This window comes from Lampetra planeri, chromosome 1 (assembly GCF_965212315.1).
Source record: "Lampetra planeri chromosome 1, kcLamPlan1.2.h2, whole genome shotgun sequence".
Taxonomy (NCBI): domain Eukaryota; kingdom Metazoa; phylum Chordata; class Hyperoartia; order Petromyzontiformes; family Petromyzontidae; genus Lampetra; species Lampetra planeri.
Genome location: NC_136107.1, coordinates 20153209 through 20176868, shown reverse-complemented (window position 1 = coordinate 20176868; position 23660 = coordinate 20153209). Strand labels below are relative to the sequence as shown.

Here is a 23660-nt window from a genome sequence, read left to right as displayed (position 1 = left end):
ATATGTCCCCCGTAGTAAGGAGCATTTTGACAGAGTCCACATAGCCTCGTCAATATGCCCTGGCCATTCACCTGCAAATTGGATATCGAGCACTTCACTTTGCATTCTTCACTTGAAAGATGAATGCACGGTTTGCTCATTTGTAATCGCATTTGCATGTGCTTTGAATACACTACCCGCCTTAAAAATGAAAAAAATTACCTTGATCACCTAATGAGGGCAAATGGGCAACGATTTATTTGACCCAATGTATTTCACAAACACAGAAGTAGGGAGGTATAGTGCCATGAGCCCGTGGGTCTCACCTCGAGTCCTCTCAGCGCATCCATGACATCGGTGGCATCGTGGGGGCGTAAAAAGGGCAATCTTCCCCCTCCTAGGCAGATAAGAAGGTAATAAATATAGGACTTAGCCCCCTAACTATAACATTTCTGTGGAACACGAAGGTAGAAACAAATTGATCTGATGTTAATAGTAAAACATATACATTGTTATACAAGCCTGCATTTTACTTTTAAAATATCATCACCATGAGATTTGAAACGTAATTTCCTGCACATTTACTTCAACTATGAGCGGCGTTGGTAAGTGCGATGAGACGACTATTTCCCAGCTGGTGTTTTAGAGAAAGCGCTGCGTAATATGAGCCAGGGATTTGGACTCGTGTCCTTCCTGTGACGAGCTGCTTTTACCTTCCAGTGTTCCCTCGCTATTCACAAACTTGCGATCCACGAATCGCATCTGGAACTCTGCACGACTGTGAGAAAGTGATCGAGTTAAAGCGAAATGCTGAGGGAGGGTGGCGTTTGTGCACAGACTGCCCTATATGACATCATAACAACAGTCTGGACCACTGGACGGGTTCCGCAGGACTGGAAGGATGCCCTGGTGGTCCCCCTCTTTAAGAAGGGGGACCGTACCGACTGTAACAACTACAGGGGCATCTCACTCCTCAGTGTGCCGGGTAAGGTCCTGGCAAGGATTATTCAACATCGCCTTGCTAGGCACGCTGAGGAGAGGCTTGCGGAGCCCCAATGCGGTTTCAGGAAAGGGCGGTCCTGCACAGATGCCATATTTTCTGTCCGTCTGCTACAGCAGAGGTGTAGGGAATTCCAAAAAGACCTACATCTCTGCTTTATTGACCTGGTCAAGGCCTATGATACCATCAGTAGGACTGGGCTCTGGGTTGTTCTTCGTGCTTTCGGAATCCCTGACCCTCTGCTCACGATCATTAAGGACCTTCATGATGGTGAGCGGGCCCGGGTAAAACTACGTGGCCGGGAGTCGGAGCCTTTCCCTGTACACCTTGGGGTGCGACAGGGATGTCCTCTGGCTCCCACATTATTTAACATCTATTTCGACTGCGTAGTTCGTGAAGCCTTCAATAGCTGTACCGGGGGAATTACTATTTGGTACAGATATAATGGGAGGCTGATCGACGCCCGGGTGCGATCAAGGGATGGCTCCCTATTGGTCAACCACGTTATGTATGCCGATGATTTGGTAATAGCTGCTCATTCAGAAGAGGAGTTGGAGACGCTGCTGCTGAGACTGGAGTGTGCCACTAAGAGGTGGGGCCTTACCATCAGCCCCACCAAAACTAAGCACCTGCCTGGGTATTTTGTACCATCGGGCACTCCACCCCCACAACTCCCAATCGGTGATGGGGCAGTTGTGGAGAGAGTGGAGAGTTTCCCATACCTGGGCAGTGTGCTTATGACCGGCTCCAGTTTATCAGCAGAGGTCTCACTCCGAATCAGTCGAGCGGCAATATCTTTTCATCGGTTGCGTAACGCTGTGTGGAACCTACCTGGTCTGTCGCTCCGCACGAAGCTTCAGGTCTTCTCGGCCACGGTCATTCCCTCCCTTCTCTACGCTTGCGAAACGTGGACCCCCCTAGTGGAGCATCTTCGCCGGTTGGAAACATTTAGGCTGGCCTGCCTACGATCCATCCTGGGTTTAACCAGGCTGGATTGTGTGAGGAGCTCACAAGTCCTTGAAAGATCTGGGCAAAGTCCCATCAGTGAGCTCCTCCGGCAGGCAAGGCTGCGTTGGCTGGGTCATGTAGCCCGCATGCCCAGCCACCGCATGCCTAAACAGCTTTTGTTCGGCCGGATCGAGGGGGCTAAACGGGCGCGGCACGGGCTAGAGAAGAGATGGAGTGATGTGGTACAGGAGGATGTGGAGCTGAGTGGACTTGCCGATGACTGGTACCAGCGGTGTCAAGATCGGCCTCAGTGGAGGAGGCTCGTGAAGGACGCTACTGGGCAGTTGGAGGCAGTCGCCCTCCAACAACAACGGAGGGCGGAGGAGCGACGCTCACAACAACGAGCGGAGCGCCGGGTGGCTAAAGCACAGCAAGTTGGCACAGTAGGGGGCACAGGTGGTGCATCAGCCAGTCATCTCGGTCATCTCGGTCAGTCGACCCGTGGCACCTGGGTCTGCCCCGTGACCTCCTGCCAGCGGGCGTTCGACACTTCACGTGGCCTCAGGGTGCACATGGCCTGGCACAAGCGTCGTGGTGACGTCACCGCCACTTAGTGGCGAATGGCGGTTGTTGTTGTTGTTGAGTTAAAGTGATGAGATAATTTAAAGTAAATTCATTTATAAACTAGCATTTAATACTGTAATTTGTATTTGTACTTTATGTCTTTTTACGACCAATTTTTAATGTTTTTCCCTTCTTTTCTTCAATCACGTTTTTTTTTACCCACCCAGAAAAGCCTCACTGAGTCTCACACCTCTTTTCAGGAGGGTCCTGCCAAGGTGTTTTGCAATAGGGGTCGATGATTGATGTTGAATATTCCAATTGAAAATGTAACTGATTAGCTGTGAAGGCCACCTTCATTTAATGTTCTTGTGCAGTGGAGTGAGATTGGTTTGCTGGCCACAACTGAGATCAGGGGCAAGTGATGTCTGAAACAGTGTTGGGAGCCCCCCCTCCCCCCCGCCTTGACGAACCTGCATTGACCCGCATGGTATGGCAACATAAAATAGCATGACCAGCACAGTGTGGTAAAGCTTACATCCAGCAGTGGATTGCCAAAGGGCTGTAAATCGTTATGGTTATTGTTGTACGAGCACTGTGTAGCAATTGCCACCAAATGTCTAGCAAATTTGAGGGTTCTATTGTTTCATTCAGAATCAGTAATGGCACGTAATTCTGTTGTCGGCGGCATAAAAGAACGTCGGTGAAATTTCGAATTAAAGCTTTCGTGACTGCAGGGATTCATCTTCTTGGTTCTTTCGGTAAAGTCACGTAGAAGGGAAATAATAAAATAATAAAAATAAAACATAATAAAATAATTCTCACGAGGTTTCGGCCACAACGCAAGCAGCCGTCCTCAGGTGAAGAACAGGGCTGTCGGAAAGACAGCGTCTGAATGAGGATGGCTGCTTGCGTTGTGGCCGAAACGTCGTGAGAATTATTTTATTATGTTTTATTTTTATTATTTTATTATTTCCCTTCTATGTGACTTTACCGAAAGAACCAAGAAAACGTCGATGAAGCTTTGAATTAGTTTCCTATTTAATTATTCGCAAGGAGACATTTACACTTGAGGTCTTTTACGCAACCGGTCACTGGGCTGTGTGGTGTTCAGTGTCTGCAGCGCTGCCTATCTGTCCCTGCAGGTCTGCTACGTCTCTCCTTTGGTCATAAGTCGTTCGTCGAGTCACCACTGATCTGAAGCAGGGTTCGTGTGCGAGTTGTGAAGCAACACAGTGCGTGGCTGTGTGTTGGTTATGCGTGTGTCCACTGCATTAATGCAATTCATATTACCCTGTCATCCGCGTCATTCCGTGTCCAATAATCTATTCAGTTTGCATGCCTTATTAATTTAACACCTTAAGTTCATATTGGATATCTCCAAGTGATTCAGGGGATGAGAGATTGTACTAATTTCCCAATGCTTTTTTTTTTATAAACATCTTTTTTGTGTGATCTGTACATAAAAGCCCATCTCAACGGAAGCCATTCTTCAAATGTGTCACTGCAGAATGGCGAAGCCATTAATTCAGCTCCTGAGTTAGTGCTGAAGAACAAGCGACATGTATAATTGTTTCATTAGTCCTCTCAATAGCCGTTCATTTTCCTGTGTCGACGTTATGATTTAACTTTAACGTTTGGTGTGGGTGGGCGGGATGCTGTATGAATTGTAACCTTCCCTGCCAAATGCCCACAATGCACATGTTTTACCATTGAGCGCGCACATCCATACGTTCATTTCATTTGTATAAGAAACTATATTCATTGCACATGCACAGGAGTGATGCCGAAACTCAAATCCCTCCTAACTCATCAACCCCTCCACTCCACAAACACAGACACGTTGACCCGCTAAAACGGTCATAGAGCCAAACCCTGCCACAAATGAGGACATCGTGCGATGCGTAAACATCGCCACTCGAGAGACAAAGGAGGCCGGGCATACTGCTGGCGACCCTTGTGTGCCGTGCCGGCCTTCATAGGTGCTGCTCGCTAACAGCACTTGTCCCAAAAGTGTGTGTCCAGGCTATACGGGGGCTCTTTATTTGTGTATGAACTCTCGTCTCCCTCTGTCCCGTCCTCTGCGTGTGCCCAGGCTCCGCTGCCTGGTGAAACAGCTGGAGAAGGGCGAGCTGCCCGTGGCCGAACTCCGCAGGAACATCGAGTACGCGGCCTCTGTGCTCGAAGCTCTCTACATAGACGAGACCAGGTGCCCCACGGCAACACTCGCGCGTCAATACATCCACGCGCACATACTCACGCAGCAGCACACACACACGCAGCAGCACACACTCACGCAGTAGCACACACTCACGCTGCAGCACACACGCAGCAGCACACACACACGCAGCACACACACACGCAGCAGCACACGCAGCAGCACACACTCACGCAGTAGCACACACTCACGCAGCAGCACACACACACACGCAGCACACACACACGCAGCAGCACACTCACGCAGTAGCACACACTCACGCAGCAGCACACACACACGCAGCAGCACACACACACGCAGCAGCAACACACTCACGCAGCAGCACGCGCACATACTCACACAGCAGCACGCGCACACCGATACGTCGGTAAGCAGAACCCAGCACATGCGCATCCATACATCGACGCACACGCACCGACGTGTCAACACGCACACGGACGTCAACATGCACAACCGAGCACATCAACACGTGCACACTGAGACATCACCATACACGCATCAACCACGCATCCTGTCTGCATCAGCTTGAATAATGCACGCGAGCACGCAGAATGAACAGGCATGCTGAATGAGTTATGATTTGGGAATATCAGAGTCAAAGTGTCATCCTCAAACGAGCATTCGGATGGCACTCTTCTTCTGCATCGGCAATCCTAAGCCACCGGTGGAAATTCCACATTCCCATGATGCAAGCCGGATTGTCCATAGGATGATCACTGTTGGCATACACACGAAGGTAGACTCTCTGGTTCTTTCGGTAAAGTCACGTTTCGGTCGCAGGTGAGAAAGAATGATCTGCTGTTGTGGCTTTATATAGGTACGGGAGGGGGGGGGGGAAGGGGGGGGTTGGGGGTTGGGGTTTTGTAGAGTCGTGGCTGCAGGGGTTCACGGGGGGGATAGGGGGGAGGGTTTGTGGCATGCAGGGATTGGTGGGGGCTGGAGAAATTGGCATGTCAATGAGCTTGAATTAGTAGACAAAAACAGCGTGGGTGTAAGAGTGAGAATCACAGCAGTTAAAACTTGACGTGGCTTATCACGTCCTTCCAATGATTGCTCAATCTGAATCCATCTTCTCGATTAAAGCTTTGTCTGTGTTTGTATATCTGGATGGCTTCGTGAACAAATCTCTGATGGTAGCCCGAGGGTTTGCAGAGCACGTTGGTCTCGGACAACACAATGTCATGTGGGCGTTGAAACAATGATCCGCTACCGCCGAGGTGTTGGTTCTACCTGATGACGGACGCTTTGTGTTGCCACCGAAACGTCGTGTTCTTTTATTATGTTTTCTTCTATCTACGTGACTTTCCCGAAAGAACCATAGAGTATAGATTCCCGCAGTCGCGAAAGCTTCAAATCAACACGAAGGTATACTCCGCAGACGATGTCTGCCCATGCGTTACAATGCGCACGCGCACGTAACAACAAAATGTGCTTCATGTACAGGGCAAGTCACCGTGACATGCGTCTTTGGGCAAAAAATTTAGACAAGGTGTGAACGCAGTAACCTCTCCGCCGTTCTCCTTGCAGCGCGGCGGCAGTAGCTCACGCCACACGCAGCTGCCTTCCCCGTAACACAGACAAACAGAGCACGAGTTGCTTTGGTAACAATATTTGTTTTTTTGACTTGAGCATCAACTCTCTGTGGTAGCACTTAATCAATACAGGCCACGCGGGTTAGGCAGGGCTGAAGTCAAGGACACGTGTGCGTGTGTGTGTGTGGACATACGTCGTGTAAGGGGACAGCATCGACCAGCAGCATACAGAGTGTACCGACATTTCTATCACTACTGCGCACACCCTAAGTTCACATTACGTAAGTCTTTTTTGTAATCTTGTGACTTTACGAAGACGTAGAGAGGTAAGGAAATGGAGTGGCCGCACAGTGATTCACGCTCTGCGTTATTAAGCCAGCGATCTGAGCTCAATTTCCTTTGCCATGGCTCAGATCAATGAAGGGCGATACATCAGTCAGTACTGTGACCCCACCCCCGTCCCCACATTAGCCACCTTTACTGACCAGTGTAGTGAAATATGGTCGAACAACCCTAATGACTGACATCGCTTGGGGAGGCCTCAATTTTCTTAACATCCCAATGCAAGAAACTCCCGAAAAAGACCCATTAGACTCTGTGAGGCTTTCTTAAGTACATAAAGGCCATAATTTTATGTTATTATCAATATTATTTTTACATTGTCGATTAATATATGTGAGTGGTTCTCCTCTGCTGTTGGACTGAGGGCCCTCGACATCAGTCATAAAAGTCTCACTTGCTCACTTTGCAGTGAGCGCTGGTCAGAGGCCAATTTTCCATATTGCTTTAGTGCAAGACGATGGTGTTGATCAATACATTTTTATTTTACATGCCAATGTCGCCCTCAATAAAGTGGGCATCAGTGCACTTCACAGCAGAACGGGAACGGCATAGGGGGGCACAGAGAAACAGGAATGAAAAGGAACGCGTCACGAACCTCAGCGCTAACACCGACTGAGAAAATGTAATTCCAACCACTCGCAAAATAAAACAAACCGCCCGCAAAGATAAATTGTACAGAGAAGATTTATAAATATTGCGAATTTCATTCACAACCAAGTGGAGGCAGTGGTGGAGTGTAGATGGCAAATGCCCTTCCCTGGTGCAAATAATCACATGGGGTCCCTAGTCCAATTTCCGCCGCTCTTCGTAACCGGGCACCCACAGCTCCTGCAGCCCGCATGCTTCCGCTTGGTGGTAAATAAAGTTAATGTTCGTACGCATATACTACGTACATTAACGTGCGTAAATGTCTTAATAAAATGTAACACGAAAAAATAGACCCACACCTACCACCTGTGCACTTAATAGCTATGCCACTGGGTAAAAGCCGATGGCATTCAGCAAAAACTTTGGTTTGCAAGGGAGACCTGGAAATGCACCACCAGTGGTGGAAGCCAGACCAGTGAGGGATGTGCGTGGAAAAGCATTGGTGGTTGCTGGTGTGGGGATAAAGGCAGCGGGGACTCCCTTTGGGCCCTTTGGCCTTTTTGTGGGACCCCGTAACGACGCCCGGGGGACCACCCTTCGAGAGCGTCGGTTGTCACGTTCGCGATGCCGCGCATGCGCGCCCTTCGTGCAGACGGCTGCTCGACTCGGAGGATGAGCTGGGCGACATCAGCTCGGAGGCCGTGCCGGCCGAGGTGCGGGACTGGCTCGCGTCCACCTTCACGCGCCGCATGGGCGTCACGGCGCGCCGGCCGGAGGACAAGCCCCGCTTCCGCAGCATCGTGCACGCCGTGCAGGCGGGCATCTTCGTGGAGAGGTGCGTCGGGAGCGTACGGACAGCGCAGTGGGTTACCGCACTACGGTACTACTAAGCTAAATTATTAAACACTTTTTTTATTGTACCAGGTAAGGCTCACTGAGCTGTATAGCTCCGATTAGCACGGTTGGCTACGTACGGTACGAAAGAAGTTGAACATACATAGATCTGTCTTTTTAAGAGGTGACCTGGCCCTAAATGACAGTTCAACGAAGTGGGTTATCGCATGGAAATTTATAGCAGCCAAAAACTCCAAATACATGTTGATTCTAAATGTGGAGGGGAAAACCCAGAGGACCTGGAGAAAAATCTACGCGACCACAGGGAGAACATGCAAACTCCAAATATACAGGTGTCAGGGTCGCGATCGAACCCACGACCTCCTGTATACCAGGCGAGGTAATTAACATCTCGCCACAATGTCGCCCACAAACCCGACAACCTGGCTTCAATCCTCACCCACGGACAACATCAGCGGCAAATATCTGAACCGGTCTTGGGGCCTCCCCTAGGTCGACTCAGCTTTAAATTAGTACACGGTGTGTTGTGTAAACATTGGAAATCAGGTGACAATGGTTGCTAGGCGTGGTGCTGACCACACCATACATAGGGACTTGTGAGCAACCCTTGCCCCACATGAGCAACCCTAATGTCTATCTGTGAATTAACTTGAATGTATTCAAGTGCGGTGGCTCATGTCTGTGATTCAGCATTTTGGAGGCAAGGGTTTGTGGATCACGCAGAGCTTTGAGGAATTCCCAAATGCAATGGACTGCGAAGTGGTTTGGAAATGGCAGCACAACAAAGGGCATTCCTGATTTCACTGTGCGGACGTTTGAGTATTATTCATGCGTATGCGTGGTGGGTTTTCTGCGGATTCTGCAGCTTCCTCCCATATCCCTGTCACTCAATAATATGTGATTTGCCAAATGCGTCAATGTATGATTCGCCTGAGTAGGAGTCTCTTTTGAAAGGAGACCTAGTGAGGATTTCCCTGATAGATGAATAAATGAGACAAATTATTAATTCCAAAATCGTACAGCTGTAGTCATTATATACTTTGTGTTTATTTGTTGTATGTTAAACTTCTTTCGCACCGAACGTAGCCAACCGTGCTAATGGAGGTGCGGGACAGTTGTATGCTATGCACACCTGGCGACTTATGTTCAAACCGTTTTCACATTTATTTGTCTGTACTGCCGAACGCCGGCAATGCCTAAGTCGGGGCTTTGCAGTTCCGTGCGGTTGTTTTTTCTGCAAAAGCAGCATATTCTTATTCACGTTGTTGATACACTTTCATTACATTAGAGGCCACACAAATCAACGTTCACGTCAGTGTCTACCCATGAATAATGTTTAATCTGTAACATTTGTGCACCATTGTGCATGGAATGTATTTCCAATTTATTTTTAAAAATTACATTCAATCATGATCACTTCATAATTGGCTCTATTGAGCACAGCGAGAATAATACTAATAAATAAATAACGCATATGCCAGAACAAATTAGTTGCAGAAGCATATCACCTTTTTTGCAAACTGTGTGAATACCGCAAGCGTTTGTGTCTTCTTTTTACGTGCGCAGGATGTACCGGCGCACATCCAACATGGTCGGCCTCAGCTATCCACCGAACGTTCTGGTGGCACTGAAGGCAAGTTGGGCCCTCACACGTGATGGACAAGGTGGACAGGTGGCTGAGGAGGAGAAGGCGGGGGGGGAGGCTAATATCAAGGCAGAGAAGTCACCTGACACCACTGAGACATCTGGACTTGGAATCCAGATAAACTGGGTTCTTTTTTACATTTATTTATTTTTTTATTCAAGAATATAGAATGCAAAGTAGATTTCAGAGAGGGGGGAAAAACAGCAAATAACATGGAATAAACCCGGAGCGATACACCCTCAAAATTAGGGACTGATTGGGAGAGTCCTGGCTCGCTGCCCTACCGTGGTAGGGGGGTCGATCGAGAGCAGTCTATTACTGGTAGGAACCACCTGGTTCCACCAGCCCACAGGGGATTATTGTGTCCGTCCGTCTGTCGTGCATCCAAAAATGGGAGGGGTGGGGCTGGGTGGAGAGGGGAGGGTGGGGAGGGGCTGGGTGGGGAGGGTGGGGAGGGGTGAGTTGGGGAGGGGAGGGTGGGGAGGGGCTGGTTGGGGAGGGTGGGGCTGGATGGGGGGTGGGTGGGAGGGGTGGGGCTGGGTGGGACGGGGCTGGTCACCCCGTGGTGCCCATATAAAACTCAACGTTTCACCTACTCACGCCGGCTTGTGCCCGCCCTCACAGTCGGGTATATTTGCGGAATACACCACGACGCCGTTGACCCTGGCCATTGACCGAGCAACCCAACGTTCCTACCAGCTCCCTCCGCAGGAATGTGTTTATGGAGGAGTTGAAGGAGATGAAAGAAGGGGGAAGAGCAGTGGGAAATAAACCGCGGTCTTTAGAGTAGCGAGTTGATGGTCTCAACCCAGTCAACGATTGTACAACAAAACTTCCATATGAGATCTAGTACAGGTAGTCCTCTACTTACAATGGAGATGCGTTAAGACGACCCCATCGTAAGTCAAAAATATCGTGAGTCGAAGATGGCCTCGCCTACCCAGGAGTCTTAAAGAATGGTGATAGTTTAGCAAAACAGAGCAATTTACAGTACCGTACTGTATAAACTATATACTGTATGTATTAATTAATTAATTACAATACTGTATTGCACAGTAAAATGTAAAGTAAAAAGACAAGGTAAATTCTTAGCCTACCTATATGAACTGCAATTTAATAGAAAGTTTTTCAGTAAACAATCTTATCTGCTATAAAAAAAAAACGTTTAACATGCATTGAACGTATCGTATCGTGGTAACCTTAAAATGAAATCCCTGAGAGTGAGGCATCCCAGCAGCGTCCCAACGTACAGTATCGTACCTCGTACGCTGCTGCGTTTGCCTGCCGCGCGAAATTTAAAATATTTAACAACTTTGTCGTATCGCTATCGCCATCGTAAGATCGAAATATCGTAAGTCGGACCATCGTAACTCGGGGACTATCTGTATTCCACTTAATATGACATGTTCAAGCGATGAGGACAAACATTCAGTTTGGCTGCCATCATGACAAATACGTCAACAGTAGGGTCCGTGCGATGGTGCATGGCTTAATGCTCACAAAATATATTTTTAAGCGAATTCAGAAGTACTTTTGTGATGTGTCCCTCCAAAGGACGTTCTCGAACAAGAAAGCTCCAAATTAAAATGGCTTAACCAAGCGACGTGACGCTGATGAGACAATCGGAACGTAATATGCGAGGATGAAAAAAAATCAAAGAGGGTGCTCGTACACCCCCGCTCGTACGGTCATCGAAGCGGAAATTAAATGGAGTTTGAACACTGAATTAAGCTCGAGTGCCAAATTATCGGGTATGAATTGCGACAGACCGCGAGCCCGCGACAATACGCCGATCGCAAATGCAGGTACAGCAGCCCGATTTGGGTGCGACGGGACCTCACGAAGCAGGGGTGGTGTGGGGGAGGTTCGGAGTGGGGGGAACTTGGACTCGCTGCCACCACCCAAGTGGGAACCACCTGCAGCGGAGATGAAGGTTTATTACGGGGAGGGGAAAGGGGTAAGGGGAGACGTAACTAACATCCTGGTTTAACACGTAGGCTTCCACGACCAATGTCATCTATAAAAGAGGTGGGTTTTATTGTTGGGTTAGATAGCGTAAATAAAAAATGTGTCATTGAACCCGCAACCACCCGACACAGCCAATTCTGGCTGTCGCCGAATGAGGCTAGTTGTAATTACAGGTGAAACATCGAACTCGAATTGTAAATGTTGTGGGTTTACTCTCCAACACACACGCACACACCGGTGTGCTGAACTAGTATCTAATTGGCAAGTTTTGTTCACGTGACAAGCCTAATTGGCTTGTGTCGGGTAGTGGCGGGTTTAACGACACATTTATATTTACATGATCTAAACCAAAAAGAACCTCTATTATGGATAACTAACACACTGTGGGAAGAAAAGGAGTCAGGGGAGGGAGGAAGAGAGAAGGGGAAAAGGGAAGCAAATGAAAATCCTACGAATAAAAATAATCACGCGTCATTTGACATTAAGTGCTAAGCTCCACACCGAGCAACCTTCCACCGGGTATTCCCTCGTGCTCCGCAGGACGTGAACAAGTGGTCGTTCGACGTGTTTGTGCTGAACGAGGCGAGTGGAGAACACGCACTCAAGTTCGTCATGCACGAGCTGCTCACGAGATACGAGCTCATCTCGAGATACAAGGTGGGGGACGCCACGTTGAACAGATGTTATCTCCCATCGCCTGGTTTGCAGCAGGTTTGCAGGAGGTCGTGGCTTCGATCCCGACCCTGACGCCTGCTGTATATTTGGAGTTTGCCGTGTCTCTCCCTTTCTCTCCCCATGGCCGCGTGGATTTTTCTCCGGGTCCTCTGGGTTTATCCCTCCATATTTAGTGTTTCGATTATTTGGCTGCTGTGAATGGCCACGTGATGATAAGCCACTTAGTTGGGCTATCATTTGTGGCCAGGTCGCTTCTGAAAAAGAGCGAATAGCTCAGTGGGCTTTCACCTGGTCAAATAAAAATCGATGATGGTGCGTTGCCATAGAGAGGCTGCTCGTGATCAAGGGTTGACTTGAGAGAGGGGGAGAGTGGCTAGAAGGGACATGCAGCCCCGAATAATGGGATCTTGAACGTCCAGTGCGAAGCACACGGCACTTAATTTTGTTTCATACGCCTGCAGTATTTACCAGGGCGGCCCACCGGGTTTGAACTGCAACCCTCTGCAACAAGCAGCTAACAATGCTACTACTCGGTAACATTACCACCCTCTAAGGGAGGTCCAGCACACCTTCAGATAAGATTTACTTAACCCTAGATGCCCATTGAAAAAGATACTGCTGGTCTCCATAGGTTTTCAGATGGTTATAAACATCAGATACAAATAGCGGAAGTACTTGCCACTGGTGTCATCCATGGCTGGGAATTAGACCAAGGTCACTGGGATTTCACTGCAGTGTACTAACCAGTGTATGTATGTATATTGAATTTAATTCGCACCGTATGTAGCCAGGTGGTCAAGGGGGGCTTCTCGACATCCGTGCTAATCAGAGGTATTGTGTCCCACTCCACTCCCACTCCGACACGCGTTGTTACGTAACGATGCCGCATCGGGGGGGGGGGGGGTGTCGTTCTGGATGATCCGGATGACCGGCGCGTCGTACTGGCATGCGCTTAACCCGTGCAGATTCCCGTCGCGGCGCTGGTGTCGTTCGTGGAGGCGCTGGAGGCGGGCTACAGCAAGCACAAGAACCCGTACCACAACCTGGCGCATGCCGCCGACGTCACCCAGACCGTGCACTACCTGCTCCTGCATTCGGGCCTCATGGTGCGTGCAGCCTCTGACACAAACAAAGACAAAGATCCCCCGTGTCGTCTTAATTAACTGTTGGGGCAAGTGCTGTTAGCGAGCACCTGTGACGGCCGGAATGGTACACGAGGGGGTGGGTGACCAGCAACACGCCTGGCCGCATTTTGTCTCCCCAGTGACGAAGCTTACACACCACACCAGGTACTTATTTGAGGCTGAGTCGACCTAGAGAAGGCCCAGGACCAGTTCAGATATGCCTCACTGATGTTGGCCGTGAGTGGGAATTGAACTGAGGTCGCCGAGTTTGGAGCGCTGCGTGCTAACCGCTAAACTACCACTCCACCCAGCCCCAACATGCGCACACACGCACACATTCGGGCGCTCGTCGACATTCAGGCATGAGCGAACATCTGTGAGCGAGCATCTGTGAGTGAAGTTGTGCGAACAAGCGCACGTACGAGCTGACAATTGGAGCGATTTCGGGCGGGCATGCAGGATTACTGGGCCAAACGCGTGCACGCCTGCGTTGCTGCTTGCGTTGCCTGTGCCATTGCTTTGCTATGAGCAAGTGCCCAAAACAAGTATCCCTCGCACTCTCCCTTCTCCATATAATAAAATGGACTGTTAATGTAAGTGCTACTAGCGAGCACCTATTACAGCAATTGTGGCATATAAGCGGATGGGTGTGTCCTTGGTTGTGTTCCAATTGCGAATGTTTACAACATTGCACTCGGTACTCATTCAAGAGTCAGCCTTAGGGGAGGCCAAAAATATGTTATGATAAAATGTGCCACTTCCATAAAACCATGGCTGGAATTCAAGCTCTGCTGACCATGTTGGCAGTGCAGTGCAGCTAAGCACTACCACCACTGTACACAGGCACACACAAGAAAATGTACACACACACGTGCACATAGAATCACGGGCCAGAGTCTCATCTTAATGAAACGGTGGAAGGAAATCGACCTCGGTGATTTTCTTTCTCTCTTGGCAGTGAATAAATTGGGATGGGCTCACCAAAACACTGGATGAAAAAGAACATGAGCTCACTTTTGATTCTGTGCCCCCATTGCATTATTCCTCCAGGCTCAAGGCAAGTGCTGACAGCCAGTGTGTGTGTTGGCACCTGGGTTGTGTAAGAGAGGGCACTGTGGCCTCCACAGTCACTCCCTCCCCCCCCCGTGCTCGTTTGTCGGTTATTTACCAAGCTCCTCCATTGGAACCTCATTTGCCAGTAAAAAATATGATAATTGGTTTTTCACCCTTCTATCTGACAACAAAACTGACATCTTTTTTACAATGAGTCATGTTTACATAGACCACAATACCTGCAGTCATAATGCAAACAAAAAACACAACTCTGATAATGTATGCACTGTCCTTGAAATTGATTGGTCCACACCCGAGACAGCTTTCCTTAGAGCCTAGTCTCATATGGGTTGGACCAGATGACGCCAAAAGGCGTCATCTGGTCTCATCTGGTCTCGGGTGTGGAACAATCAACTTCAAGGACAGTGCATACATTTTCGGAGTTATGTTTTTTGTTTGCATTATGACTGCAGGTATTGTGGTCTATGCAAACATGACTCCTTGTAAAAAAGGTGTTAGTTTTGTTACCAAGCTTCTGTTAACCCTTTTCTGTTCCAATGACGTACGGGTACATCATCAGTTCTTACTCAAATAAAGTAACTTTATTGGTACCGAGGCTCCCACGAGGCCCTGCAGGAGGGCGCGGCACAATTTGGCGCCAGCTATGATGTAGTGGTCTTGTCGTTACGGTTCTCTGCAGTAAGAACAATGTCTTTAAAAACAACTGCGCTATGCCTCTCTAAATACAATTAACGCTGGACCGCTTGCACGTTCCGAGATTCAGCGGTGAACGGGACACCCCACCCCCTGCAACTTGCAGATGTCTCTGAATGGGAAAGGGTTAAGATCAGCACGGCACATGAGAAGGTGTGAGGGGCCAACGCCAATCGCGACCGAAACGCTTTTGGATTTACATCGTTCATGTTGTCACACTGATGGCCCTGAACAGCGTGGAGGAAATTACACATGCCTGTGGCCACGGCCAATATATTCGTAGGCTAACCACTGGTTGGCATCCTATAAAGTAGTACTTATTTAAACGTGCCTGAAGAGATGATGGGCTGACACAAACTACACCAGGCAGTTTGAGTCGACCTAAAGAAGGTCCACACTATCGTCATATCACAGAGGGCATTGAGTCTCTGTCGCGTTAAAAAATATCTACTCGGACAAACAGTGTTGCAGCTAATCAGTAGCATTAATTTTGTCCCTAATCCCAACCCCTCGCAATCTACCTTCTCACACACGTCGTTATGGTGGGCCCATTAACACGCCCATGAGTTACACTGACTTATTTCACCACTAGCAAGCGGCCCGAATCAATAACTCAGCTTGCCTGCTCACGAGACAACAGTGGCCCCTGATTACTAATTATCTTGCACCACAATAAACAAGTCACATTTCAGTGGCGCTGCTCGCGTACCAGATTGAGAAGCATGGCCCATTAATCATTGCATTTAACATTGCGATACATCAACCAATTACGATCTTGCCAGTCCACCCTCTGGCACTACAACTAAGACTGCGCATGGCTTATTCTTTCCACGTTAAGGCTTCGCACACTTCCGTAGACCGGTAGATGTGAAATCATACTGATAGGAACCTCCTGGTTACACCAGCCCACAGGGGATTATTGTGTCCATCGTGCAGGGAGGGGCTGGGTGGGGAGGGGGGGGCTGGGTGGGAGGGTGGGGCTTGGTGGGGAGGGGAGGGTGGGGAGGGGCTGGGTGGGGAAGGTGGGGAGGGGCTGGGTGGGGAGGGGCTGGGTGGGGAGGGTGGGGCTGGGTGGGGGGTGGGAGGGGTGGGGCTGGGTGGGGAGGGGCTGGTCACCCCGTGGTGCCCTTATAAAACTAAACGTTTAACCTACTCACGCCGGCTTGTGCCCGCCCTCACAGTCGGGCATATTTGCGGAATACACCACGCCGCTGTTGACCCTGGCCATTGACCGAGCAACCCAACGTTCCTACCAGCTCCCTCTGCAGGAATGTGTTAGACTGTAGGGGATTGGGAACCGTAGAATCGGCATACCCTGTTTCCTGAGAACAATTTAATCTGTGGGATAGTTTGAAGGATTTGAAGCATTGCAGACAAAGGAAGAAGTTGACATCTCAAAGCAGTACCTGGGCTGGCTTGTAACCACTCCGTGGTTGAACAACTGAAATACCCATGAAGCAATTTGCACGGTAGCCCAGGAGAAGCAACTAAAACATGGCCTGTCTCTTCTTTGTAAACGATTAATTGCATATAATAGTACACATCGATGACAGTCCTGTAAATAACCATAATGATATATTATTCTCACTCAAAGAAACATGTTGTTATCTTTACTGTATATGCATTCCAGATAAACACCTGGCAGTTAACTCTCTAAAGAAATTCTATTTTAAAGCAAGCGTCTAATTTTGCAACTTGCAAAACGTTAAATGCAATGTAACCTTCAGGTTAACGGAACCAAGTGACGCGGAATAAAGGGAAGAGATAGAGACAGGACGAACGAGACTACACAAGCACGGCAAACCGATAAAAAAATGTATACAGTCATGACCCCCAAAATCATGAGTATTCATCGACCCGTGCGAGGGTCTTGGTTGGGGGGGGGGTGGGGGAGGCAGGTGTAAAGCGTTGCCACGTCTCGTGAGCGGGGAGCGACGTCGTGAACGCCGGAAGCCTCCTCGATGCGAGGGGGTGAAGAAATATTTTCCATTGATGGTTCCATGCGGGACACCTCCCGCGAGACGCTACAGAACGCGCGCGCAATGCCGTGCACGTTCGAGGGCCTTCAGCTTGACATTTTCCTAAAGCTCTGGGCTAACGTTGTCCTGTGGGGCGAAAAGGCCTTTGAGTTTAAAGGGGAGGGTGGAGAACCGGGAGGCTCCGGCTTGCGTATTAAATAATAACGGTACTCGTGATGAATTTGTACAACATTTAAATTGCACCTGAGTGCGCGTCGCTACGGAGAATCCATCGCAATTCAACAAGGGGGGAGAAAATTGTGGCATGGACATTAACATCGTTTCACCGCAATTTGGAATGGATTTCTGAAATTGTTTCTCATTGGGTCCTTTTCCCTGGAGGTCTCTTTGGTTCGATTTGAAACGATAGCAGCGTGGACGCTAACAAACTGTGTTACCCAAGAACAGCTTACCCTTACAATTGGTTATTAGCTAGGGCCATAGTCCATCGCCATAAACTGCATCCGCACAAACCATGGCAGTAGGTGAGGATACCTGATGCAAAAATGGAAAATTTTCAACTGTCCAATGTGCGACTGTGGTCATCCAGAACAGACCGTGCAATATATAATGACGCAATGCCCGATCCACAAATATGAAGGAGACATCGAAGAGATACACTACTCCACTGTCTCCTGACGCCGTTGTCTGGCTTGACCACCTGAATGTGAAGTTGTTCTTGTTGCTCTGCAGTTACATGAGCCGTACGAAAAAGGAGGAATAAGATGGTGAATAAAGCAAGTGGTATAGGTAGAGCTGTGGCGTAGAAGTGCCGCAGAGGTTAGCAGCACTCTGCTATAAATCCGGTGACCTGAGTTTAATTCCCAGCCATGGCATCCTTTCACCAACCTGCACTGGCCAGTGGGGTGAAGTATGGTCGGGAAACCCTCATAACCCACGTGACATGGAGACAGACCTTTATCCGGCAATGGATTGACAAAACCTGTAAATTATTAATTTAATGTTTGAAGGCACAGCTAGAAAATACAAAATTAAAATGTAATTTAATTGGCATGACGAAAGTAGTGGTGAAATTGCTTTGCAGTTTTAAATAAGTAAGATATTTTGAGAATTAATTTAACATTTAAGTAATCTCAGCCATACAATGAAAAATGATGAGTAGCGTCATTGTGGAGAATATAAAGTAACAAATAGATATGTAATCAATGTCTCCTTCAAGTACATGTCTCCACGCGTAAAAACAATTACACAAACCCATTGGCACCACAGCCTTCTGGAACATTGTGTGTCGCTTGTATATTTTGTCAGCTATGTAAGCCGGCCTGCGACCCAATTCGATTGGCGCTGAGTTGACCTGTGAGTTGACCTGAACTCGAGCTGAAGGACGACTGTCAGTGATCAACACAAAAACTGGAATCTTAATTTTTTGAACTTTCGTGACTGCAGGAATTATTATTTGTTTCTTTCAGTTAAGTCACGTCTAAAGATAACCTAGTAAAATATCGAAATGTAATGTAATACAACACAGAGGGTCGGTCAACACACAATTAACGCATAGCCTGGTTGATTACGTATTTCAAAGATTGCTAAGTTAGAAGTTAAGTGTGAACATTCCAAAGAGAGGACACAGGCAGAGAGAACAAGTAGTCAGAGAGAGAGAGAAAAAAGAAGATAAGTTTAAAACTTCCCCGTAGAAGTGGTTCAATCTTAATTTTAGAACTTTCGTGACTGCAGGAATTATTATTTGTTTCTTTCGGTTAAGTCACGTCTAAAGATAAAATAATAAATTAAATTAAATAATAGAATACGACGTTTCGATTGCAACACAAGCAATCATCATCAGGTATAATGAAATAGCGACATAAAATCTAACCAGAAAACTATAGACAGACATATTAGCAGACAGATATCACCAAGATACATAGAGAGAGCAACACAGGTAACAGAGAGAAGTGGTCGTCTCTGTGGGGTGGCCTTATATAGACAGAGGAGGGAGGACGCAGAGAGAGGGAGGGGGGTTAGAGAAAAAATTAGCATATCAATGAGTGGACAACAAAACGTGGTGCTGCAAGTGCGATGACACGGCAAGCAAGCCTGAAAATCAGGAGAAGGACACACTAAAATTAAATAACCTAGTAAAATATCGAAATGTAATGTAATACAACACAGAGGGTCGGTCAACACACAATTAACGCATAGCCTGGTTGATTACATATTTCAAAGATTGCTAAGTTAGAATTTAAGTGTGAACATTCCAAAGAGAGGACACAGGCAGAGAGTGCAAGTAGTCAGAGAGAGAGAAAAAAGAAGATAAGTTTAAAACTTCCCCGTAGAAGTGGTTCAATCTTAATTTTTTGAACATTCGTGACTGCAGGAATTATTATTTGTTTCTTTCGGTTAAGTCACGTCTAAAGATAAAATAATAAATTAAATTAAATAATAGAATACCGACGTTTCGATTGCAACACAAGCAATCATCATCAGGTATGCAGCATCATGCAGCATCATGCAGCATCATGCAGCATCATGCAGCATCATGCAGCATCATGCAGCATCATGCAGCATCATGCAGCATCATCATGCAGCATCATGCAGCATCATGCAGCATCATGCAGCATCATCATGCAGCATCATGCAGCATCATGCAGCATCATCATGCAGAATCATGCAGCATCATGCAGCATCATGCAGCATCATGCAGCATCATCATGCAGCAGACAGATATCACCTCTGTCTATTTAAGGCCACCCCACAGAGACGACCACCTCTCTCTGTTACCTGTGTTGCTCTCTTTATGTATCTTGGTGATATCTGTCTGCTAATATGTCTGTCTATAGTTTTCTGGTTAGATTTTATGTCGCTATTTCATTATACCTGATGATGATTGCTTGTGTTGCAATCGAAACGTCGGTATTCTATTATTTAATTTAATTTTTTATTTTATCTTTAGACGTGACTTAACCGAAAGAAACAAATAATAAAAACTGGAATGTCTATATTTTTGGTGAAGTTACTTGAGTTACACTGGAGGTGAGCATATCTCTGCCAGATATACATCCGAGTCAGATGATTCAGCCCACTTCGCTGATGAAAATCTGTGTTAAATTACATTTGATAATCCCGCAGGTCGAGACATTTTTTTTTTGCTTGACACGTTTGATGAGTTATTCCTACTCGACCAAATTCCTGATGTGGGATGTCAAGCCAACTGGTGAAGCGAAATTGGCCAGGAGTTGAGTTGACAACGAAACCCACGGAGACGCAGTGGCAGCAGAGCAGAACAGCTCGAGTGTGTACACTGTGTGACTTGCGGGAGCGCGCTATATGGGGCAAAGCTGCTGCTGGGCTACGACCCAACTATGTATGTACGTTGAACTTCGTTCGCGCCGTACGTAGCCAACCGTGCTAAATCGGAGGTGTGGGGAAGGACAACATTAAACTGTAAACTATTTAAACGAAACAATTTTTATTGTACCAGGTAAAGCCCACTGAGCCGTGTAGCTCTTTTTCAGACGCGACCTGGCTACCAATGATAGCTCAACGAAGTGGCGTATCCCGTGGAAATTTATCGCAGACGTATTCTAAATGCGTGTTTATAAACGTGGAGGAGAAAACTGGAGGGCCCGGAGAAAAATCCACGCGAACCACAGGGAGAACGTGCAAACTCCAAATATACAAACGTCAGGGTCGGGATTGATCCCTGTACCTCCTGCATACCAGGCGAGGTAGTTAACACCTCGCCACCATGACATCTTAAACACAAAATAACATTTCTAAATAAGTAAGTTTTACATTTGTATTTAAAAGTGCATAGCTCCAGTGGCTTCCGAATAAGATGGACGGTGAACACAACCACACTTTACACGACCTGAATGTTGTCCCCTAATATTCGTGGTTGGTTTTCTCCGGCTGCTCGGATTAAAAAGGAATTGGCCAAACATCCCAATGCCCTACCATCTTGATGCTTTCTTGTATAAATAAATTGCACGACTAATCTTAGTTATTAATTGTCATGATTATTCAACTGCTGGATGATGGCCTCCCCCATACTGTTGTCATCCATTACAGTATTCTTAGTTTTTTTCGGTAAAGTCACGTAGGTAAAACATCAAAATTAATGAAAATAAAATAAAACAAAAATCACGACGTTTCGGAGGCAACACAAGTCTCCGTCATCAGGTGGGACCGTCACAGCCAGATTAGCTGCATCAAGTGAGGCAATGATTCAAGATGTAATCCCTTATAAGCAAGTTGAAGGGGGGAGGAGAGGGGGGGGGAGCTCATCAGAATGTGGTAGCCAATGAATGGAACGTATCGGGAGGGAGGGGGGGCGGGAGGGGGGGGGCCAAAAAAATGGACGACGGCTTGGACGCGGTTGCTGCACACGCCAACACAATGGACAGAGAGGGGGAGGGGAGGTCTGATACACATGATAGAACAAAGGAACGAAAATGCCCATGTTTATACCAATGCTGGCTGAACAATGAAGAGAGTACTGTTAAAAAATAACTGGGGATGTTAACACTCGGTAAAGTAAAGTAAAATAGTGCCTGTCAGATAAGATGGTCCAAAAAAGTGTAATTAAGTCTTTTTTGCGTGGTTGATAACATCTTTCCAATGATTACTAAGTTTGTACCCATCATCACGGTTGAAATTATGTCTGTGTTTGTATATTTGTATGGCTTCGTGTACAAACCTTTGATGGTAGCCGGGAGGTTTGCAGAGAACCTTGGTCTCGGAAAAGACAATTTCATGAGAGCCCACCGAGTTGTAGCAATGATCGGCAACGGCAGAAGAATCAGTTCTGCCGTGTTTCAGATCTGACTTGTGCTCGCGGACACGATCAGAAACATGACGTTTCGTTTCTCCAATGTAGCAATCACCACAAATGCAACTCAATTTGTAGACTCCAGGATACTGTAAGTCAGGAACGACATCCTTCACAGATGGAATCAGATCACGGATTTTATGCACTGTACTGAATCGGACTTGGATCTTATGTTTGTTTAGAATTTTGGAGATCTTTTTGGTCACGCCTGCTATGTATGGTAACGTGATGGTTTTGGTCGGAGTTTCATGTGGCTGTTTCTGTGTGGTGGGAGAGACAGCTTGGCGGATAGTACGGTCAGAGTGTCCGTTCATCCTGAGGGCCCGATGTACATGTCTTTATTCTCCGGCCAGGTGGTGTTTGTCAGAAATGCCATGGGCTCTGTGGTATAGCGTTTTGATGAGAGAATTCTTTTGAGATGGGTGGTGGTGGGAATCTGGTTTCAAGTAGGAATCTGTGTGGGTGGCTTTCCTGTAGACAGAATGTCCCAAGGATCCGTCAGGCCTCCTCTCAAACAGAATATCCAAGAATGGTAGTTTACCGTCTTTCTCCACTTCCATGGTGAATCTGATGGATGGGTGTCTAGAATTGATGTGGTCCAGGAAGTGGTTCAATGCTGAGAGGCCATGTGGCCAGATGACGAAAGTGTCATCCACATACCTCTTCCACAGGGAAGGACGCAGGGTGGATGTCTGGATGGCGTCTGATTCAAACTTTTCCATGAACATGTTGGCTATAACTGGTGACAAAGGGGAGCCCATAGGGGTACCCTCATTCTGTTTGTAGAAGGTGCCATTCCAGGTAAAATAGGTGTTGGTGAGGCAATGCCTAACCAGCGCAGGTGCATCAGAATTCAATCCATGTTGGACTAAGTCCTCAATTATTGTTAGGGTGTCCGGTACTGGGACTTTGGTAAACAAAGATACTACATCAAAGCTGACGAGGATGTCATCAGGAGATAGTACCATGTCCTTAACCATAGAGACTAATTGGGTTGAGTTGAGTACTGCCGAAGAGGTCTTGCCTGTGAAAGGGAGCAGAGTATCTGATAGAAAACGGGCTAGTTTGTACGTAGGAGAGTTTATCGTCGACACAATGGGTCGTAGCGGGGTGCCTTTCTCATGGATTTTGGGAAGACCATAGAGTCTGGGAGGTCTTGCCGCCGATGGTTTAAGAGAGGGACGTTTGCTTGGTTCGATTAGGGAAGTCGAACTCGTGATGATACTGTTGGTTTTCGTCGTTAGGCTTTTAGTGGGATCGTTTTTAATTTTGGAGTAACTCCCATCATTAAGAAGGTCCAGGATTTTGTTGTTGTATGAATCTTTATCCATGATGACCGTGGCATTGCCCTTGTCTGCCGAGAGGATTACTATATCATCTCTCTTTTTTAGGTCCGCGAGTTCAGAGCGTTCGTTTTTGCTGATGTTACTAGTGGGTTTCTTAGCATTCTTAAGAATAGTAGCTATTTCAGCTCTTGCTACATCCGCATGGATGTGTCCTATGCCTCTGAGGGCTACATCAATCTGAGAAATCATATCCTCTACTGGTATATATTTAGGGGTGACGGCGAAATTTAGTCCTTTGGCCAGTACCGTTTTTAGAGTGTCAGAAATTGGGATGTTACTCTGATTAATCACGGTCTTGTTAACAT

At 47.4% G+C, this 23660-nt stretch overlaps 1 protein-coding gene across 6 annotated transcripts in view; it reads left to right on the top strand.

Annotated features, from left to right (window-relative positions):
* Positions 1–23660, top strand: part of LOC144719915 (dual specificity calcium/calmodulin-dependent 3',5'-cyclic nucleotide phosphodiesterase 1A-like) — a 201167-nt gene that overhangs the window by 148620 nt on the left and 28887 nt on the right. For all 6 annotated transcript variants that reach the window (XM_078596249.1, XM_078596268.1, XM_078596258.1 and 3 more), the window contains 5 exons: positions 4584–4697; positions 7821–8003; positions 9590–9656; positions 12177–12293; positions 13277–13417. In XM_078596249.1, coding sequence (XP_078452375.1) covers positions 4584–4697; positions 7821–8003; positions 9590–9656; positions 12177–12293; positions 13277–13417 — 622 coding nt within the window. The remainder of the gene's footprint in view (positions 1–4583; positions 4698–7820; positions 8004–9589; positions 9657–12176; positions 12294–13276; positions 13418–23660) is intronic.